This window comes from Coregonus lavaretus (genome assembly GCF_964263955.1).
Source record: "Coregonus lavaretus genome assembly, chromosome: 1".
Classification (NCBI taxonomy): domain Eukaryota; kingdom Metazoa; phylum Chordata; class Actinopteri; order Salmoniformes; family Salmonidae; genus Coregonus; species Coregonus lavaretus.
This window is the reverse complement of record NC_139988.1, coordinates 15,430,439-15,450,038: the sequence shown is the minus strand read 5'-3', so window position 1 is coordinate 15,450,038 and position 19,600 is coordinate 15,430,439. Positions and strand designations below refer to the sequence as shown.

At 42.1% G+C, this 19,600-nt stretch overlaps 1 protein-coding gene across 2 annotated transcripts; it reads left to right on the top strand.

Moving 5' to 3' along the window:
• The first annotated feature begins 314 nt into the window (after positions 1-314).
• On the top strand, positions 315-18,839 carry LOC311127621 (TOM1-like protein 2). 2 transcript variants are annotated; one of them, XR_014613128.1, is made up of 15 exons: positions 315-394; positions 1,204-1,288; positions 1,986-2,214; positions 2,989-3,123; positions 3,247-3,423; positions 3,575-3,691; positions 3,930-4,063; positions 4,211-4,259; positions 5,496-5,631; positions 5,781-5,904; positions 6,068-6,149; positions 14,130-14,189; positions 14,771-14,798; positions 14,876-16,576; positions 18,706-18,839. XR_014613128.1 is itself a non-coding variant. In XM_084159445.1 (14 exons), the coding sequence occupies exons 1-14, from the start codon at positions 343-345 to the stop codon at positions 15,016-15,018; spliced, it is 1,551 nt and encodes a 516-aa protein (XP_084015571.1). In that variant the 5' UTR covers positions 315-342; the 3' UTR covers positions 15,019-16,876. The 2 variants fall into 2 exon arrangements, 1 of the variants encoding a protein (XP_084015571.1); XM_084159445.1 differs by lacking the exon at positions 18,706-18,839 and having other exon boundaries at positions 14,876-16,876.
• Positions 18,840-19,600: the final 761 nt, after the last annotated feature.

The following is a 19,600-nucleotide window of genomic DNA, read 5'->3' as shown; positions in this document are numbered from 1 at the left end:
ACTGTTCAGTTATTTTTTTTAAGCAATCATTTTGAAATCCTATTATAAATTCATTGAAGTCTTGTCTTGTGGATATGAGAAGTTTGTTATGTAAACATACTATCTCAAGTGTTTACATTGGATTGTGTCCACTGCGCAGATTGTAAAATCTCATAGTAAGTTGAAATAACCTAAAACCAAAATGAGGTTTTGTTGTTGGTTGTCGTTAACATACAATAATAAAGTAAAGATGGACGTTAATGTTGCCCAATCAGATTGACATGCTGATTGCTCCACGGGCGGGGCTTACTGTGCTTTTCCCATGAACTGTGACTTCGTACAAATTGTTTGTTGTCGATCAAGATGGAGTTCCTTTTGGGAAATCCATACAGCACTCCTGTGGGACATTGTATTGGTAAGTTTTTCTAAAAATAAACTGTGCCTGAAAGGAATCGTCAGATAATCGTGTTTCACATTCCTGAAACGCACTGACATTTGATTCTTACTTGGCTATCGTCTTTAGATAACCTCTTGCCTATCGACCTATTTATTAGCCGCGAAGCTATCTAGCTGGCTAACTTGCTATCATTTTGGTTATTTCCAGGCTGATTGGCAATAAATATGTAGTTAACTAGCTATGTATATATTCATCAATGTAAGCATAAACAATAGTTCGTGGTAATCTTGCTAGTTCGTGGTGGGCTTCTGGTACCGTTTGTTGTATCGACGATAGCCTGCTATAACTAACGTTAGCTACCTTGTATTCATTTCCACTACTAAACTAGCTAGTTTGTTAACAAGCCAGCTAGCTAGGTTACTGTCTGTACTGTATCTGGGTTGCGCTAACTTGCTTACTAGCGAATGTTTGTAGCTGGCAAACTAGCTAGCTATTCGATTGAACCATGCCTATGTTTGCCATGCATTTGACAACTGATACAACTGGACCACTTACCTGGGCGCAGATATCCTAAGCTGCTAGCTAGCTAACGGCCATAATAACCAACCCTCCCCAACACGAGTGGGCAACTAGCTAGTTAGCACTACCTGTCTGTTCCATAGTATAGCGTTGACAGTGGTTGTTGTGAGCTAATTAGCTAGCTACAAACCTAACTAGCTGACAAGTTAGTATGTGATCATTACAATCATGAAAATGATCTTTTTTTTTCAGTACAATATTTTTCTACTGCTCAGATGAGAGGAAATGTAATGTTCTGTCTTCTTTAGAGAGAGCCACTGATGGCTCCCTTCAGAGTGAGGACTGGACCGTCAATATGGAAATATGTGACATCATAAATGAAACCGAGGATGGGTAAGTAGGAAATAGCATTCTAACTAGGCCAATGAATTACATAAAGTCAAAAACACATTTTACACCTCTTCTGGAGCTGTGTGAAGTTATTTGGCCCAAGTGATTAACATGTGAATATGACCATATTTTCTTGGTTAAGATCTCCTGCTTTGTTTGCCTCTTATCAAATATTAGTCTTATCAGAAGCAGTAATGAATTTGCTCCAAGTGCTGTTCTACTATCTAAGGCTTGGATGGCTATCTGGTCCATTAACCATGTTTGTAAAAGTGTTGAAAGCCATTGCCTGTTTCTGTTTGATAAGTGGGTAGGTGGGAAATTGGGGTACGTGGATTTGCCCCTACTCCCAGTTTATCTCAAAGTATGACATCAGTTTGATAAAGCCCTATGTATCAGGAATTCAAGGGAAGGCCACATCTACCTGTCAGTATACCAATTATTCGGTATCTGCATTATAGTGTAACCTATACCAGAGCCCTCTGTTTGACCATGTAAGTAAAACATTGACTGTTAAACTCTTTATCTAAAGTGTTACTAACATTATTTCAGTCAACATGGAGAAATGATGCTTGGTGGTGCAGTGACTACATCGTTACTACACTGTAGACAGTATGTTGTTGTGGTTATCATGCACATCATGTGTCTGTCTCCTCCCTATCTGACCCTGTGCTCTGCTTTGTGCCGTGTGTTGTTGCTGCAGGCCCAAGGATGCCATCAGGGCCATGAAGAAGAGGCTGAACGGAAACAAGAACTACAGGGAGGTAATGCTGGCACTGACCGTCCTGGAGACGTGTGTGAAGAACTGTGGGCATCGTTTTCATGCCCTCATCACCAGCAGGGACTTCATAGAAGGCGTGCTTGTAAAAATCATCTCTCCCAAAAACAACCCTCCCACTATCGTGCAAGACAAAGTGCTCGCCCTGATCCAGGTAAAGGATCACACGCACTTATGTGAGTGTGTATGCATGACATGTTTTTCTTTATTTTTGACAACTTGGGTGATGGTGCCAGCTTTCTGACAGAATTGTCCTTGCACAAATGGAAGTCATTTGAGGAAGTATACTGTATGGAAAGTGCTTTGAGAATATACTGTACAATATAGTCTACAGACTGAGGTAGTGGAGGAGGGTGTTTGGTTACCTGTGGCTACAGTGTTAACCAGTCAGGGCCTCGGTGGTGTGCTAACTGCAGCCAGGCCACTGGTTCTCTGGTTACCATGGGGATCTCTGGTAATCCTGGCCGATTCCACAAACTAACTTTTAACAAGGCACACCTGTTAATTGAAATGCATTCCAGGTGACTACCTCATGAAGCTGGTTGAGAGAATGCCAAGAGTGTGCAAAGCTGTCATCAAGGAAAAGGGTGGCTACTTTGAAGAATCTAAAATCTAAAATATATTTTGATTTAACACTTTTTTGCTTACATGATTCCATATGTGTTATTTCATAGTTTCGATGTCTTCACTATTATTCTACAATGTGAAAATAAAGAAAAACCCTTGAATGAGTAGGTGTGTCCAAACTTTTGACTGGTACTGTATGTGTAATGATGATACACCAAAGATGCTCACATGTTTCCTTGCTCAGCAAGCAAGAGCTTTTGTGGTAGCCTAAATGTAATTTTTGACACCTCTGACCTTAATACTTTGACCACTTAATGAGTACAGCACTGACATTTGTCTTTGTCATCCTCCTGTCTCCCAGGCGTGGGCTGACGCGTTCAGGAGTAGTCCAGACCTGACGGGTGTGGTCCATGTCTATGAGGAGCTGAAGAGGAAGGGTATTGAGTTCCCCATGTCAGACCTGGAGACCCTGTCTCCCATCCACACTCCTCAGCGGGTACGACTGCCACTGTCGCATCCATTTGCATGCATTTCCTTACTCTACATTGAGTGTGAGAATATAGCTGATGTTCTGCCATTTTTCAACAAGTTGAAGTCTCTTTTTCTTTCTCATTTGAAGCTGTTGACTGGCCCTGAGGAGAACCAAGCCCCTCCCCCGGCCCAGCCTATCCCCCAACCCCACCAGCAGCCTCCTCCCCATGCTGTCTCCACCCCGTCGTCTGTTCCTCCCACCTACTCCGCCCCGCAGGTCCCCATCCTCGGCGCCTCTGGGTCTATCAACCCCTCCCCTGAACAGGTACAGAGTCAGTGAATTGCCATTACAGTTGCAAGATCTGTTCCCTTCCCAGATTTTGAAAAGGCTTTAACATCTTCTGGATAGCTTGCATTCTAAGGTGCAAGGAGATGGATCTGAGAGGAGTTGACATGGTATTCCCTCTGCTGTTCAGATCTGCCGGCTTCGCAGTGAGCTGGACATTGTGCGTGGCAACACCAAGGTGATGTCAGAGATGTTGACAGAGATGGTTCCTGGACAGGAGGACCCCTCGGACCACGAGCTCCTGCAGGTCAGACTCCTCACCCATCTTTTGCTCTGTTATTCTATAACGTTTAAATAGGGCTGGGTTTCTTTGCCATGTGACCTGAGAAGCGAAACATCCTGGACCAAAACAATGATGGGGGGGGGGGTTATGGAGGCCACTGGAGGGTCTGCTTTTATTGTTGCTGGTGAAAGCATCCGTACTATCACCAAATGATTTCAGCCTGTGTAGCCTGTGACGGCTAACCCTCCTGTGCTTTTTGTAGGAGCTGAACCGGACGTGCCGGGCCATGCAGCAGAGGATAGTGGAGCTCATCTCCTGTGTGTCTAACGAGGAGGTCACTGAGGAACTACTGCACGTCAACGACGACCTCAACAACATCTTCCTACGCTACGACAGGTAGGCTAGCTTATACACAAACACACCGCTATGAGAGATGGCTAACATTTCTGTCACCACCTTTCTCCTCCGAGAGGCATGCATGACTTAATGTAATAGTCGTTGTGAACAGGTGTGGACTACTTGTTATTTTGATTTCTCTCTCAGGTACGAGAGGTTCCGGTCAGGCAGAGCATCTCAGGGTATCAACAATGGGGTGAGTTAGCAGTGACAGCCATAGGACTTAACCCCCCCACCCCACCCCACAGTATGACATCACTTGCTTATTTGTACATGGTTGACACATGTTCCACGAGATCAACAGGCATCATGTTATTCCTATTTCTGTGGTACTTTGTCCTCCATAGCATGCCTGTTTCTCACGTTTTCTCATTCTGTAAAGTTGTCTAGTCTGTCTAAAAGACAACTGCTGTATAGAGATTTAGGCATGTTACATAATCTGTCTGTCCACACCATACCGTTAATATCATGTCCACACTGACCGTGGCGTGTTGCCCAGGCATGTTAATAATATTTATGGTCTTCTTCCTTTCTGTTTTGTCTCTATGTCTAGCTGAGGCAGGCAAGTATGAAAGTCATCCAATAACTAGTATGTCAGGTATTTGGACCCAAGGTGGCACTGTTAAAACATGGCTGAACGATATTCACCCCGTACCTCCCATTTGCGCCATATGGCATGTTTTAACCACCCACCCCCCTCAGTAACTGACCCAGAGACAGTCTAAAGCTGGGCGTAGGATGAAGTTGCTACTAGACACTGATCTAAGGCCAGGTGGGTTTCCTCCCCGTATGGTTAAAGTTGGGATTCAGGGAGGGTAAACTGATCCTAGATCTGTGCCTAAGGGGCAACATCTATCCGTGTCTAAAGATGCACCACCACCCATCATTCTCAAGGGGAAAGATTGTTCTCTTTCGCAGCCAAAAGAAAAAACACCCACCCAGTGCAAAGGTCATTGCCACAAATGTATGACAATATCACAGACACCAAACAGCTCATTCTTTGACACAATCAAATCGTATTATTGCATTTCTCTCGCTAACCCATTTTGGCTGAGTACCTACCTACCACCTTCAGAAAAAGTCCCACAAACAACAACTGTTCCTCATTCATGGGCAGATTCATGCTTTTCTCCAGCTAACCTATGGTTTTACCTGATCTCTCACGTGCTTCATCTGCCTGTACCTTTCTGTTCCAGGTAATCATGTTGATGTTAGTGAAATTGATTAATAAAACTAAAGCCAAATGTCAGAGCCCTTTTTGTGTAATCCCCCTCCCCTTACTTCAGGACTAGTTTGTAACTTTGTTGTAGTGACGGTAATGGGAAATTGAATTGGCATTCGGTTTGGAATGGCTCCAAAGAGTGGTCGTTCATAGTCTTCAACGGGTCTCTCTCTCCTCTCTTTCCCTCTCTCTGTCATCCCTGGATCCCAGGTCCTCAGTGAGGCTACAGAGGACAACCTGATAGACCTGGGCCCTGGTTCTCCTGCTGTCGTCAGCAACATGGTCACTGCCCCCGCCGCACGCCCTTGCTCACCTGCCTCCCTCACCTCTCGGCTGGCTGGCCTCGGTACGTCCTCCAGACTCTGCTACTGTACCGCAGTCTATTTAGTAAAAGGAAAATCTACTTTAACAGTGCTGAATCATTTTTAAATATATCTATATATTTTTTTGATGTTGTTGGAACAATATGGCTGGTGTTTTTTTGTTGTTCTTCAGACGTGGCTGACAGTGTGAGCAGAACTCTGAGCTCTCTGCCAAGCTGTAAGCCTCAGGACGACTTTGACATGTTTGCCCAGACCAGGACTGGAGCTCTGCCTCTGACCACCGAGACACTCATCACGTAAGAACACATCAAACATCCCGTTCAGAGACAACCCCTACCTCCTAGGCTTGTAATGAATAGAGCATACACAATTCACTATTCTACATGACTGACCGTGTCTGTTCTACACCATACATTTAAATCTGAATGTTTTCTAACGTATTTACCTCTCTCCTGGCAGAGCTCCTCTAGACGACCTTAATGCTGTAGGTGGTATTGAGCTGCCTGCTAGTCTGGATGTTAGGCAGCAGCCTGCAGGAGGGGTGAGTATTGTGGCTGGCCAACCTTCAGAAGTGCACTAACATCACTAATGATGATGTTGAGCTTTTCCATGCACTGTCGGGTAAGGCTGTCCCTGACAAAAAATAATATAATCTTGGTCGACCGAGAGCCTTCTGTTCTTTCGACCAATCGATTGGTCTACTTTTAAAACGTGTATTTTTCCATATAGACACACCCTATCTGTTTGAATAAAATGAACTATATGCACTGAGCTTGTCTGATGTTTTAAGCGCGCTGATTGATGTAAAAAGTAAGACGCACTAATGACGAAAGCGGGAGCCAGAGGAAGAAGAAAAACTCCTGCTGCTGACCTTAGCAGATTCTGCCGTTACGCTCCTGAAGTTGCCGGTAATAGGCTACACAATGTGCCTTAAACTATATTTGAGAAGGCCAAGTAAAAATGAAGAATTATGTTGTTTAACCTGCAAACCAGTAGAGTGCGCCAATTCAATGGCACACTGAAGATTGTTTCAGAACTGTGGACAGCGACCACTATCCAACGCGGGAGAAAGCGCTCACTGAAGATTCAGTTTAGCACGTTGGAGCCAGTTCAACGCACCTGTGATTGAGGAGTGGGGAACTGTCTGCTACAGAGACAAAAATGTTTGGCATGGCAGGAGAAGGCTGCCGGACAATATCTTGCTTTAAGCAGGGCGGGGGGGACGTCCTCCCTAATGTTAAAAGCAGGTAAAATGAATCTAAAACAAAAATCCAGAAAATCACATTGTATGATTTTTAAGTAATCAATTTGCATTTTAATGCATGACATAAGTATTTGATACATCAGAAAAGCAGAACTTAATATTTGGTACAGAAACCTTTGTTTGCAATTACAGAGATCATACGTTTCCTGTAGGTCTTGACCAGGTTTGCACACACTGCAGCAGGGATTTTGGCCCACTACTCCATACAGACCTTCTCCAGATCCTTCAGGTTTCGGGGCTGTCGCTGGGCAATACGGACTTTCAGCTCCCTCCAAAGATTTTCTATTGGGTTCAGGTCTGGAGACTGGCTAGGCCACTCCAGGACCTTGAGATGCTTCTTACGGAGCCACTCCTTAGTTGCCCTGGCTGTGCGTTTCAGGTCGTTGTCATGCTGGAAGACCCAGCCACGACCCATCTTCAATGCTCTTACTGAGGGAAGGAGGTTGTTGGCCAAGATCTCGCGATACATGGCCCCATCCATCCTCCCCTCAATACGGTGCAGTCGTCCTGTCCCCTTTGCAGAAACGCATCCCCAAAGAATGATGTTGCCACCTCCATGCTTCACGGTTGGGATGGTGTTCTTGGGGTTGTACTCATCCTTCTTCTTCCTCCAAACACGGCGAGTGGAGTTTAGACCAAAAAGCTCTATTTTTGTCTCATCAGACCACATGACCTTCTCCCATTCCTCCTCTGGATCATCCAGATGGTCATTGGCAAACTTCAAACGGGCCTGGACATGCGCTGGCTTGATCAGGGGGACCTTGCGTGCGCTGCAGGATTTTAATCCATGACGGCGTAGTGTGTTACTAATGGTTTTCTTTGAGACTGTGGTCCCAGCTCTCTTCAGGTCATTGACCAGGTCATGCCGTGTAGTTCTGGGCTGATCCCTCACCTTCCTCATGATCATTGATGCCCCACGAGGTGAGATCTTGCATGGAGCCCCAGACCGAGGGTGATTGACCGCCATCTTGAACTTCTTCCATTTTCTAATAATTGCGCCAACAGTTGTTGCCTTCTCACCAAGCTGCTTGCCTATTGTCCTGTAGCCCATCCCAGCCTTGTGCAGGTCTACAATTTTATCCATGATGTCCTTACACAGCTCTCTGGTCTTGGCCATTGTGGAGAGGTTGGAGTCTGTTTGAGTGTGTGGACAGGTGTCTTTTATACAGGTAACAAGTTCAAACAGGTGCAGTTAATACTGGTAATGAGTGGAGAACAGGAGGGCTTCTTAAAGAAAAACTAACAGGTCTGTGAGAGCCGGAATTCTTACAGGTTGGTAGGTGATCAAATACTTATGTCATGCAATAAAATGCAAATTAATTACTTAAAAATCATACAATGTGATTTTCTGGATTTTTGTTTTAGATTCCGTCTCTCACAGTTGAAGTGTACCTATGATAAAAATTACAGACCTCTACATGCTTTGTAAGTAGGAAACACTGCCGATTTTGCAGGTTATGAAATACTTGTTCTCCCCACTGTAGGTGCAGTAAAATGTGTTGTTTACAGGGTCAGCCATTGTAATACGGTGCTCCTGGAGCAAGTTAGGGTTAAGTGCCTTGCTCAAGGGCACATTGACAGTTTTTCACCTTGTCGGCTCGGGTATTCGAACCAGCGACCTTTCGGTTACTGTCCCAACGCTCTAACTGCTAGGCTACCTGCCACTATAGTGTGAATCAATCAGAATGATCAAATATGATCTCTGATTAAATGAAAGCTGCTTCAGTCTAGATGGTGTATTGTGTGTGTTAACTTCATGCAGGAGAGAGGCAGCCATGACAATATTTTATTTTTGATAATTTTGTAGCATGGAGATTTAATTCATTTCAGCTTGACCTTTCATGCATACTTTTTTTAAATTAAGAGTTTAACTGTTGCTGGTTATTACAGTATAATAACTATTATAAGTGAACAATATTACGTTACGTTTCCAACCATACAGTAAGCAGAGCAGCAGTAGTAACAACCTGGGGAAGTGAGAAAAATACTAGGAAATTAATCATACAGTAGCAGAAAAAATAGTACAGAAAAGTTGTTTAAAATGCCCCTGGCTTCAAGTCTGGTGATTATACTCCACAGGCCTATACTTTTATTTGACCGAATCAACCAGGTAACAACTTTATCATGGTAGTTAGCAATCTGAATTAGACCTACAGCAGCCTAGGTTAAAACAGCCGAAGTTAAGCTGATCACTGACTCCAAACACGAATAGCCTATGTCTCTCAAATATGAGATATTGCAAAATGGAAAAGTCATATCATATAGGCTATATAATAAAGAGCAGATAAAATAAAAAATACATTTAAGAACATAACAAATTGGAACAAACAATTAAATTGTGCTTAATTAAAAGAATGAACCGCAACAGTTACAGCCAATAAGCCTAGTATTCAATCAACATACAGTGCCTTCAAAGATTATTCATACCCCTTGACTTATTCCACATTTTTGTTGTGTTACAGCCTGAATTCAAAATGGATTAAACTCAGCCATCTACACATAATGACACATTTTTGCAAATTTATTGAAAATGAAATGCAGAAATATCTAATTTTACATAAGTATTCACACCCCTGAGTTGAAACATGTTAGAATCACCTTTGGCAGTGATACTGGGTAAGTCTCTAAGAGCTTTGTGTACCTTGACTGTATAATATGTGCCCATTATTCTTTTCAAAATTCTTCAAGCTATGCCAAATTGGTTGTTGATCATTGCTAGACAACCATTTTCAAGTCTTGCCACAGAATTTCAAGCAGATTTAAGTCAACATTTTAACTTGGCCACTCTGGAACATTCACTCTTCTTGGTAAGCAACGCCAGAGTAGATTCGGCCTTGTTTTAGGTTACTGTCCTGCTGAAAGGTGAATTAATCTACCAGTGTCTGGTGGAAAGCAGACTGAACCAGGTTTTCCTCTAGGAATTTGCCTGTGCTTCCGTTTTCTTTTTTTTATCCTGAAGAACGCCCCAGTCCTTAACAATTATAAGCATACCCATAACATGATGCAGCCACCACTATGCTTAAACATATGGAGAGGTACTCAGTAATGTATTGGATTTGCCCCAAACATAACACTTTTGTATTCTGGACAAAAAGTTAATTGCTTTGCTACACTTTTTGCATTATTACTTTAGTGCCTTGTTGCAAACAGGAAGCATGTTTTGGAATATTTGTGTTGTGTACAGGCTTCCTTTTCACTCTGTCAATTAGGTTAGTCTTGTGGAGTAACTACAATGTTGTTGATCCATCCTCTGTTTTCTCCTATCACAGCCATTAAACTGTTTTACCATTGGCCTCCTGGTGAAATCCCTGAGCGGTTTCCTTCTTCTCCGGCAACTGCGTTAGGAAGGACGCCTGTGTCTTTGTAGTGACTGGGAGTATTGATACACCATCCAAAGTGTAATAACTTCAGCATGCTCAAACGGATATTCAATGTCTGCTTTTTTAATTTTACCCATCTACCAATAGGTGCCCTTCTTTGCAAGGCATTGGAAAACCTCCCTGGTCTTTGGTTGAATCTGTGTTTGAAATTCACTACTTGACTGAGGGACCTTACAATTATCTGTATGTGTGGGGTACAGATATAAAGTAGTCATTGAAAGATGTTAAACTCTATTGCACACACAGTGAGTCCATGCAACCTATTATGTCTTGTTAAACAAATTATTGACTCAAGACATTTCAGCTTTTCATTTTGAATTAATATGTTAACATTTTGAAAAACATAATTCCATTTGACATTATGGGGTATTGTGTGTGTGTGTAGGCCACTGATACAAATCTCAATTTAATCCATTTATAAATTCAGGCTGTAACGCAACAAAATGTGGAAGAAGTCAAGGGGTGTGAATACTTTCTGAGGATGCTGTAGTTGACCAGTATTATAGTAAATATATTAAACATAGGCTAATATATTTACTGTTTAAATGTTCAACTATCACAACAGTAGGCTATTTTAAATCACCTTCAACAGCAGCTTATGAACTCTATTGCTGAACATAATGGCTTGAATAAGGCTTTAAAAAAATAAGCATAGACTATTGCACAATTCCAAACATTTATCTACCTTCAACAGCAGCTTATGAACTCTATTGCTGAACATAATGGCTTGAATAAGGCTTAAAAAAAATAAGCATAGACTATTGCACAATTCCAAACATTTATCTGCCTGCATAATAGCTTAGTCTTCTCTCTTGTGAACTGTATAGGACTGGCTTACTACCTCACAGACCTGGGCTGTCACTGAACCTACTTTCCCAATCTTTTCAAGTTATGAGACAGGAACACCAGCTTGTCAACATTTTGGGGCAGAAGGCAGCTCCTGGTTTTATTGAATATTAACCCTGCCTGAGAAAAGATCTGCTCTGAAGGAGCGGAGGTGGCTGGGATTGAGAAGAGGTATTTCGCTGCTCTGGCCAGCTTCGGATACCTGTCCTCATGTTTCCCCCACCAAGCTAGCGGTCCAGCGTCGACTTTCGTTCTATCTTGGAGATAATCTTTCAGTTCTTCTTTGCTGTCCCGTTTATCCTCTCCCTCATCTCCACACATGAGCATCTCCCATTCCTTGTCCGTTTTCTTTTTCTTTGGTGCAGGTTCCTCTTCTTCATCCGTGGATGTAGAGTTGTCTCGGTCTCTCTCAGTGGGCCCTGGCTCCTCTGGCTGCGGCGCACTCAAACGCTCGGCCAGCTGGGACAGGTTGATATAGGCTTCATCCCGTTTTGCATCATCAAGGAAGGAAAGCAGCTTGAAGCGGGGGTCTACGACTGCTGCTTGGACGTAAAGACTACTGTCAAATAGTCGGTCGTTGAGCTGCCATCTTTTGTCAATTTCCTGCACCAGCTTTGTTTTAAGACTCTTAGTGGTGGGGCTGTCGTCCTCCACTACAGCCAAGTGGCGGTGTTTGAGGTGGGCCAGCATGGCTATGGTTGCAGATAAGGATGTGTTGTCCTCCTCGGACATCAGCTCAGTCAGGGTGACCATAGGCTTCAGCACATTCCAAATGTCCTCTGCCATGTTCCATTGCTCTGTGGTGAGATCATGGCTGTGTTCCCTTTTCCCGGTGTAGTTGGGGTCGGAGAGCACGTCTTTTACGAGCCGTCTATGTTCTAGCAGACGCTCTAGCATGGTCTGAGAAGAGTTCCACCGCGTGGAAACGTCTTGGGTCAGGAGGTGTTCAACCATCTTTTGTTGTTTTTGTTTGTCCTTCAGTCCCTTTCTGGCTTCCTTCTTAAAATGAGCCACGAGGTGTCTGGCTGCAGCCGCAGTGCGACAGATGGGGTCTTGTTCGAGAGCAGCGTTGATGCACAGCTGTAAGGTGTGCCCAGCACATCTGATTCCTTTAACGTCTGCCCATTCCTCTTCCTGCCTCAGTATATCCGCACACAGAACCATGTTTGCGGTGTTGTCGTGTACCAAAGCAACCCTTTTGCATCCTGGGATTTCATATGCGTCGGCAACTTCTCCAAGTCTCTCTGCAATGTTGGCTGTGGTGGGATTCTCCTCCATTTGTTTTGTCTCCAGCACAAGACACTGCAGTCTCCAGGCCTCGGTAATGAAATGGGCAGTGATGGTCATGTAAGACTCCATTCTCAGTGAGGTCCACATGTCTGTTGTGAAACTTACTGCCTGGCTGTTTTTGATAGACTCCAAAACTTTCTCTTTTGTGTTCTCATATTTCGCGGTCAGAGCATGCATAAAAGTCTCTCTCTTGGGAACGGTGTAACCAGGCTCCAAGATTTTCATCATCTTCTTAAATCCCGCGCCTTCTATCAGGTTAACGGTCCTCATGTCCAGGGAAATGAAGTCCACGATACCATCGGTTATCTCTCTTTTTCTTTTTTCTGAGATGTGGGGCTTCTGGTCCAAGGTGGTTAAACCTGAGCTAGCAGTGGAGGTGCTGTACTGGGGATGCGCCTATAAATACACAGTTAAATACACAAATTAAGTACATTTTAAATTCTGTATGCCATTACTATGTTATTAAATTGTAATAGGCCTATTCAATTTCGAAATGTTCACTTTTCAAGCATATAAAACCTGTCAATGTTTCAGCATGCAACTAGAAAAAAAAAGTAGGTTAACTTACTGTTTTCAAGTGGTATGTCATATTCGTTGTCGAACTATGGTAAGCAAACCGCTGTTGGCAGAGTTCACATTCCACTTTTTTGGCGTCATCCTTTACTACAATGAAATGCTGCCATACTGCAGACTTTTTTGACATTTTGTCTTAAGGAGGTGTAATAACAGTGTGAAGTAGCTGCAGTATGTACCGGTAGCTAAATCTTAGGCTACAGTTAGGGACATTTGCGTGTGCTGTCTGCAAAATAAAAATCAGGCAGATACACTTTTAAATGAAAGGGGATGTTTGGCATTATATGTTAATAGTAATAAACAACACAATTCGGGAAAACACATTTTGTTATAAAATAATACATTTGTTATTAGCGTTGCAGCATTTATTTCATAATATAACTAGATACAATTTCAGTAGCACATATGTCTTAGAGTGATGGACTGTGCCGTCCCCGCGGCCTCCGCAATGGATTAGTCCACTGAGACAGGCGAGAATCAGACGGGTGTCTCGGTCGACCAACAGCCTATCGACCACACAATCGACCAGTCGACTAAATGGGGTCAGCCCTACAGGCACATTATTTTCCACCATTGGCGTGTGTGTTTGCTTTTGGCCTCTGCTCTAACCAATTATCCCAAGCTTACACTAACTCAGAAGTAAGGATTTCATATACAGATTTGTTATTTAGGATTTGGTTTTGATGGGGTAGATCTTTTAGCCTGCCTGTGGTAGTTGGTGCTTGTTGTTTTGAGCATCTGAAGTGACACAGTATAATTTCCCTCTAACTGAGCAGACAACCTCTCCCCTAACAACAACTTTAACATTAAAGACTAGAGTCTAGTGCATGGCCATCCCATCCCACGGTTTTTCATACAGCCTTAAAGATGCTGTCGCTTCATATTGACTGTCACTGCATGGCATTGCAAAGCTTTCACATGGCTGTTTGGTACTGCATGTCATCGATCAGTAGCAGAGGTCTCTGTACCGTTTTATCAAATGGAATGGTTTGTTTGCATTTTAATTAATTGTTCAGTTTGAGTTTTAAGTATTGCTTTTTACGTTCTTTCAGTTATATTTTTATATTTAAGTTGATTTTGTTTTGTTTCTCTGTCTTCTATTTTGTTTTCTGTGGGGTATTTTTTTTGTTTTGTTGTGGTGCTGTTTGTCCATGACGTTGCCCCATAGATTCCCGTTGGCCAATCCTCTGTCATGGATGACATAGAGGAGTGGCTGTGTACCGACGTGGTGAGACTATGATTTTATTCCGCCTGTTTTCTTTTTTCCTGTTGCATCCCTCCATTTTTGGACTCTTCCTCTTCTTCAGAAATCTAACACATTCCAATTTCTTTCTTTCAACACATTTCCTCATCTTTGACCAATCACGTGTCTGGTCCATTGTAGCTTTCTGTGTAGTGTTAAATACTAATGGTGTGTCCTGGCAGGGAACAAATTACTTCAGTATTGAACGATTTCTTTCCTCTTTGGTGCATGGTGGTTTTGTCTTAACATTCATTTGATGTAAGAATATGTGGTAATACTGTGTATTTGTTGAAGTTCTCTAAATTAAATGGAATTGCGGTGTTGGGGAATGTGGTTGATAGAAATGGAGGACCCGCCGTGTGTGTGTGTGTGTGTATGGGTGAATCCTGTCTGGTTTTAAGCACGGAAAAACTTGTCAAGGCATGGTTAAAGGGTTTGGTTGTGTTTTAATTAGCACTTTTGGGTAAATGCAAGGTCAAAATAGAATTTTGACCATGTCTCAATTTGTGTTGTCCTTAAGGTAGTTCCACAATGACACACGTTTTACTTTTTTCCTTCCTCAACAGCAAGAAGAGGAGGGGGTGACCAGTGAAGGTAGGAAACATGTATTCACCTCTAGTAGCTAGCATGTATAATAGGCTTTCCTCTGAACCCTCTCGTCCTCCTTGTAGAGTTTGACAAGTTTCTGGAGGAGCGGGCGAAGGCAGCAGAGACCGTGCCCAGCCTCCCGTCACCCCCTAGTGGTGACCCTGGTGCAGCTACAGGCGCACTCAAGAAGAAGGCTGAAAGACCAGAGGACGCCCTGTTCGCTTAGTACAGTGGTTTTCAAACTTATCCTCGGGGACCCCCAGACCCCTGATTCACCTATTCAAGGGCTTTGTGATTAGTTGACAAGTTGAATCATGTGTGCTAGCTGTGGAATATTTCAAACACATGGAACGGCTGGGGGTCCTGAGGAGAGGTTTGAAAACCCCTCGCTTAGTAGACCTCTCTTAACCTTTTGACTTGTGACCGGAGTCCCCAGACTGTTTCCTTTCTCATCTTCTACCATCAGCCAAAGCTCTGCTACCATATTAATGTTCTCAGACAATTTACAACACTACAAAGGGAACCCCCACGCATTGTCCATCTTTGATATTCCCATGTTGATAAACCAGCTTCATTGGGGACAAGGCCGCAATGTATTCCCATAATCAACAGTCCCTATCTAACAGTCGATGGTTTGGAACAGTCTCCAGCTTCTGATAGACAGTGGAGTATCAACGGCCATCTTTATAAACCAGCAGTTCACTCAGTCCCGGGGCTGGTCTTGTTCTGAAGGGTAATATGAGACGTACCCTACCTAATGTACTACCCATATTCTGCTCCGTTATGGCAGCAAGAAGCCATCCCTGTCCTGTCGTCCCCTACTCTACTGCATGCATTAACACATCCATCAATCCCTCCTCGGACTTAAAGGGAATTAAATGAAGTAGGGACAATTATTGTTAACCTTTTTATAGGTCAGATGAGGGCAGGTAGCATTGAGATCTATGAATGGGGAATATTCTGGATCATTGTGTTGTTTTTACGATGCATCTATTATATTGTCCATTATAGCCCCTGACTGGATGTCTTATTTCATCCATTTAACTTTGTTTTTGACTGTGTAGAATTCTAGAGTATTATCTGGAATATTAGTTTGGAGAGATTTATACGATTTCTGATTTTATTTTCAGATTATTCATTTTCATTTGACGGTTTTTAGAGTAAGACAACTAAATAATTAACGTTACTTTAGAAAATGCACTGCTATGGTTGTTTTATTGAGGTTATGAAGTTCATTTTAACAAACAAATAAGTAGTACCATCTAACCTGACAATGATTTTCTGTTTATCCATATATTGAAGAATCAGGAGAGGTACAATGCTGTTGGGAAGGCGAAGACTAGATGTTGTCATGTAGCCCAAGCATGATTGCGTCACATCCGTAGTGAATACAGTAGCTGATCATGCTGTAAGAGTCAGTCAGAAGTGATAATGTATTAGTCAGTCTTATGAGAATGATAACTTCAGGTTTTTAAGTCCTGAAATGTGGTTTTCACTACAGAAATGGAGGCAGACTGAACATTGTATGTCTGGTGTTGAATAATAACTTAATTTATGGACTGAAGTTTTGCATAGTGAATGTGAAAAAATGAACCTATAGAAGGGATGGTTATGAATACTATGAAGGAAATATAGAAGGGGACATTTGGTCTCTGATTGGTGAGTCCAACGTTCTATATGTGACTGCTGAAAAGAGGAGTGGCCTGAGTGGGAGACAGGCGCTCACCATTTAGCAAACGCGACATTCATGTTTTCAGAAACGATAACACTACTTTACTTTACTAGTACGAGCAAGAACATTGAGGACTGCAAAAATATGCACGTGCTGTTTCATACAATCACAAACACTTGACAGTCCTCTACCTTATTCTACTGTTGTTATTCAAATATCTAGTTGAGTGGGTTGGTACATTTAACATATCTGTAATCAACGGAAAATGTTGGGAAATATTGAGAAGTTTAGGAATAATTAATTTAGCATTATTTTCTTCTGATCTCTCAGTATTTCAAATAGTTTTATTTTACAAAGCAGAATGAAATCATGACCTGCTTTATGGGACAGATAAAGGTTTTTCATGTGTGTTAAACATGTTTTGTTGCTCGTTTATGTACTTCAAGATAGATTTTCCTTCTATACACACTGATTTAGGTTGATTCAATGTTAGAAATTGTATAAATGTATCTGGATTAATTTGCTACAATAACTTTTTAAGGTCACTATTTATGGCAAGTATCCACTCTGTGATTGGTTGGTTTGTAACTAAGAAAATAACCCTATTGAATTTATTTGTTTTTCCATGGTTTGTTGAACAAGCAGTACAGTCATGTTACTGTATCTTCCCCTCTGTCTTAATCGATATACCATGGGACAGCCTAGCACATGATGAACCAACATCATAGGCATTAGAAAAATTACCATGCTTCTGAAAGACACTAAAAGAAGTGTTGGCATTGCACATTATGAAAAGGTTTTCTGTCTCTTCTGTGAATGGAAATACTTTGTGTGTTGTGTGCGTGGTATAAGGGTTGCTCTACTATAAGCCGGTAGCCATGTACATTTGATTTTATTGTAGGGTGAAGAAGTATTGCTATGTCTGCCATCCAGTAGACAGTTTTAATATAGCTTGATATTGGTCTGGCTTGCTCAGTGGAATTATGATTCTATAATTTATCTTGTATAATCAAGGCAAGTATGACTTATTAGCTTGCCAGGTGGTCACCTCGAAGCCTGCTCTTAGAAAGAACAGATAATGTGTATATGAGAGATATATCTAGATATCTCATAAAAGGTATTTCAGAAGGGAAACTGTGTACGTATGCTGACTGTTTCTGCTGTTTACTGAGTTATAGTGAGTTCCAAAAGTATTGGGAAAGTGACACCTTTTGTTGTTTTGGCTCTGTACTCCAGCACTTTGAAATGATACATTCACTATGAGGTTAAAGCGCAGACTCTCAGCTTTAATTTGAGGGTGTTTTCATCCGTATTGGGTAAACCGTGTAGAAGTTACAGCACTTTTTGTACATAGTCCTCCCATTTTAGGGGACCAAAAGTATTGGGACAAATTAAAGGATACTGAGCAAAAATATAAATGCAAGAATTTAAACGATTTTACTGAGTTACAGTTCATTTAAGGAAATCAGTCAATTTAAATACATTCATTAGGCCCTAAACTATGGCTTTCACATGACTGGGCAGGGGCGCAGCCATGGGTGGGCTTGGGAGGGCATAGGCCCACCCACTGGGGAGCCAGGCCCAGCCAATCAGTATGAGATTTTTTCCCCACAAAAGGGCTTTATTACAGACAAACTCCTTAGTTTCATCAGCTGCCCGAATGGCTGGTCTCAGATGATCCCGCAAGTGAAGAAGCCGGCTGTGGATATCATACCCCCCAAAAAATGCTAACCTCCCCTGTTATTGTAATGGTGAGAGGTTAGCATGTCTTGGGGGTATGATATTTGTGCGTCTAACTTTCTCACTCATCATTATTCACGATTCATTCAGGATTATCCGTAATCATGGTAGCATCAACATTGATGTAGAAATGTTTAGAAACATTCTTATTTACAATATGACATGACATTAATTACCATTTCTATTGGGCACCAAATAATCTGAAACGCAACCAAAACGAACAGCAAAAGCATCCAACACATTTGTAGAGTCAAAGGCTTGATGTAGTCATTGCGTACTATGAATATGGGACCAAATACTTCACTTTTTACTACTTTAATACACATAAGTGAATTTGTCCCAATACTTTTGGTTCCCTGAAATGGGGGGACTATGTACGAAAGCGCTTTAATTTTTAAACAGTTCACCCGATCTGGATGGAAATACCCTCAAATTAAAAAGCAGACAGTCTGCACTTTAACCTCATAGTCATTGTATCATTTCAAATCCAAAGTGCTGGAGTACAGAGCCAAAACAACAATGTGTCACTATCCCAATACTTTTGGCGCTCACTGTATATCTAGCTCTATTGTTTGACTCATGCATGTGTTGAACTCCAATAAAACGCTATAGCAGTGTAATCTGCTCCAACTTTATCTCTTAGGTTTTTTTTCTTACCGTATATAGTTATGTTGAGTCTTGACTGTATCAACTTGTCTGATACGTTTGTGTGCAGTTTTGGCTGTGCATGATTCCATGTGCTTGCAAAGAAATAAAACAAAGTGCATTACTGTACAGTACTGTGGAACAGAAGTAATCCTTTTCATGGCTTCTGCCTCACGGTACTCTAGTCTAAATTGGCCTATAGTAACCATTCACCCTGCTGTGGAACCACTGTATTCCCTCCAATCCTGAATCCATGGCCCTGTCTCTCATCCCTTTCTTCCTTAGGGGGGCAAGCCCTAACTGCCTGTAGTCTAGGGGCTCTCCCATTGGTCGTTTAGGATCACCTCATTCTAGAGCATGGCTGGCTCCTCACTTTCTGCTCCATACTGCCTGCTGCATTTTCCCGCTCAAAAAGATGGGCGTGTCTTATTGCACAACTCATGGTCAGCAATCCTGTGCAAAGCATGTGTGGACACTGTTGTCCACATTCTATTCTGTTCTATTCCATAACGTGTGGATTTCACTTTGGAAGGTAAATCTTAGTAATAATATATTGTTGCATTGGATGGATGTTTGTTCTTGTTGTAAACTTTTATGGCAATGTACATGTCTTTTTCAGAGTGTGTTCCTATTTCATATTTGATTGCTTATTCACTGAATTATCTCAATCTTGTAAAAATAATCCTTGCTCATCATTTCAACGTTATACTTACTATAATCGGTCTTTTTTGGAAAATGTGTATGATTGAAA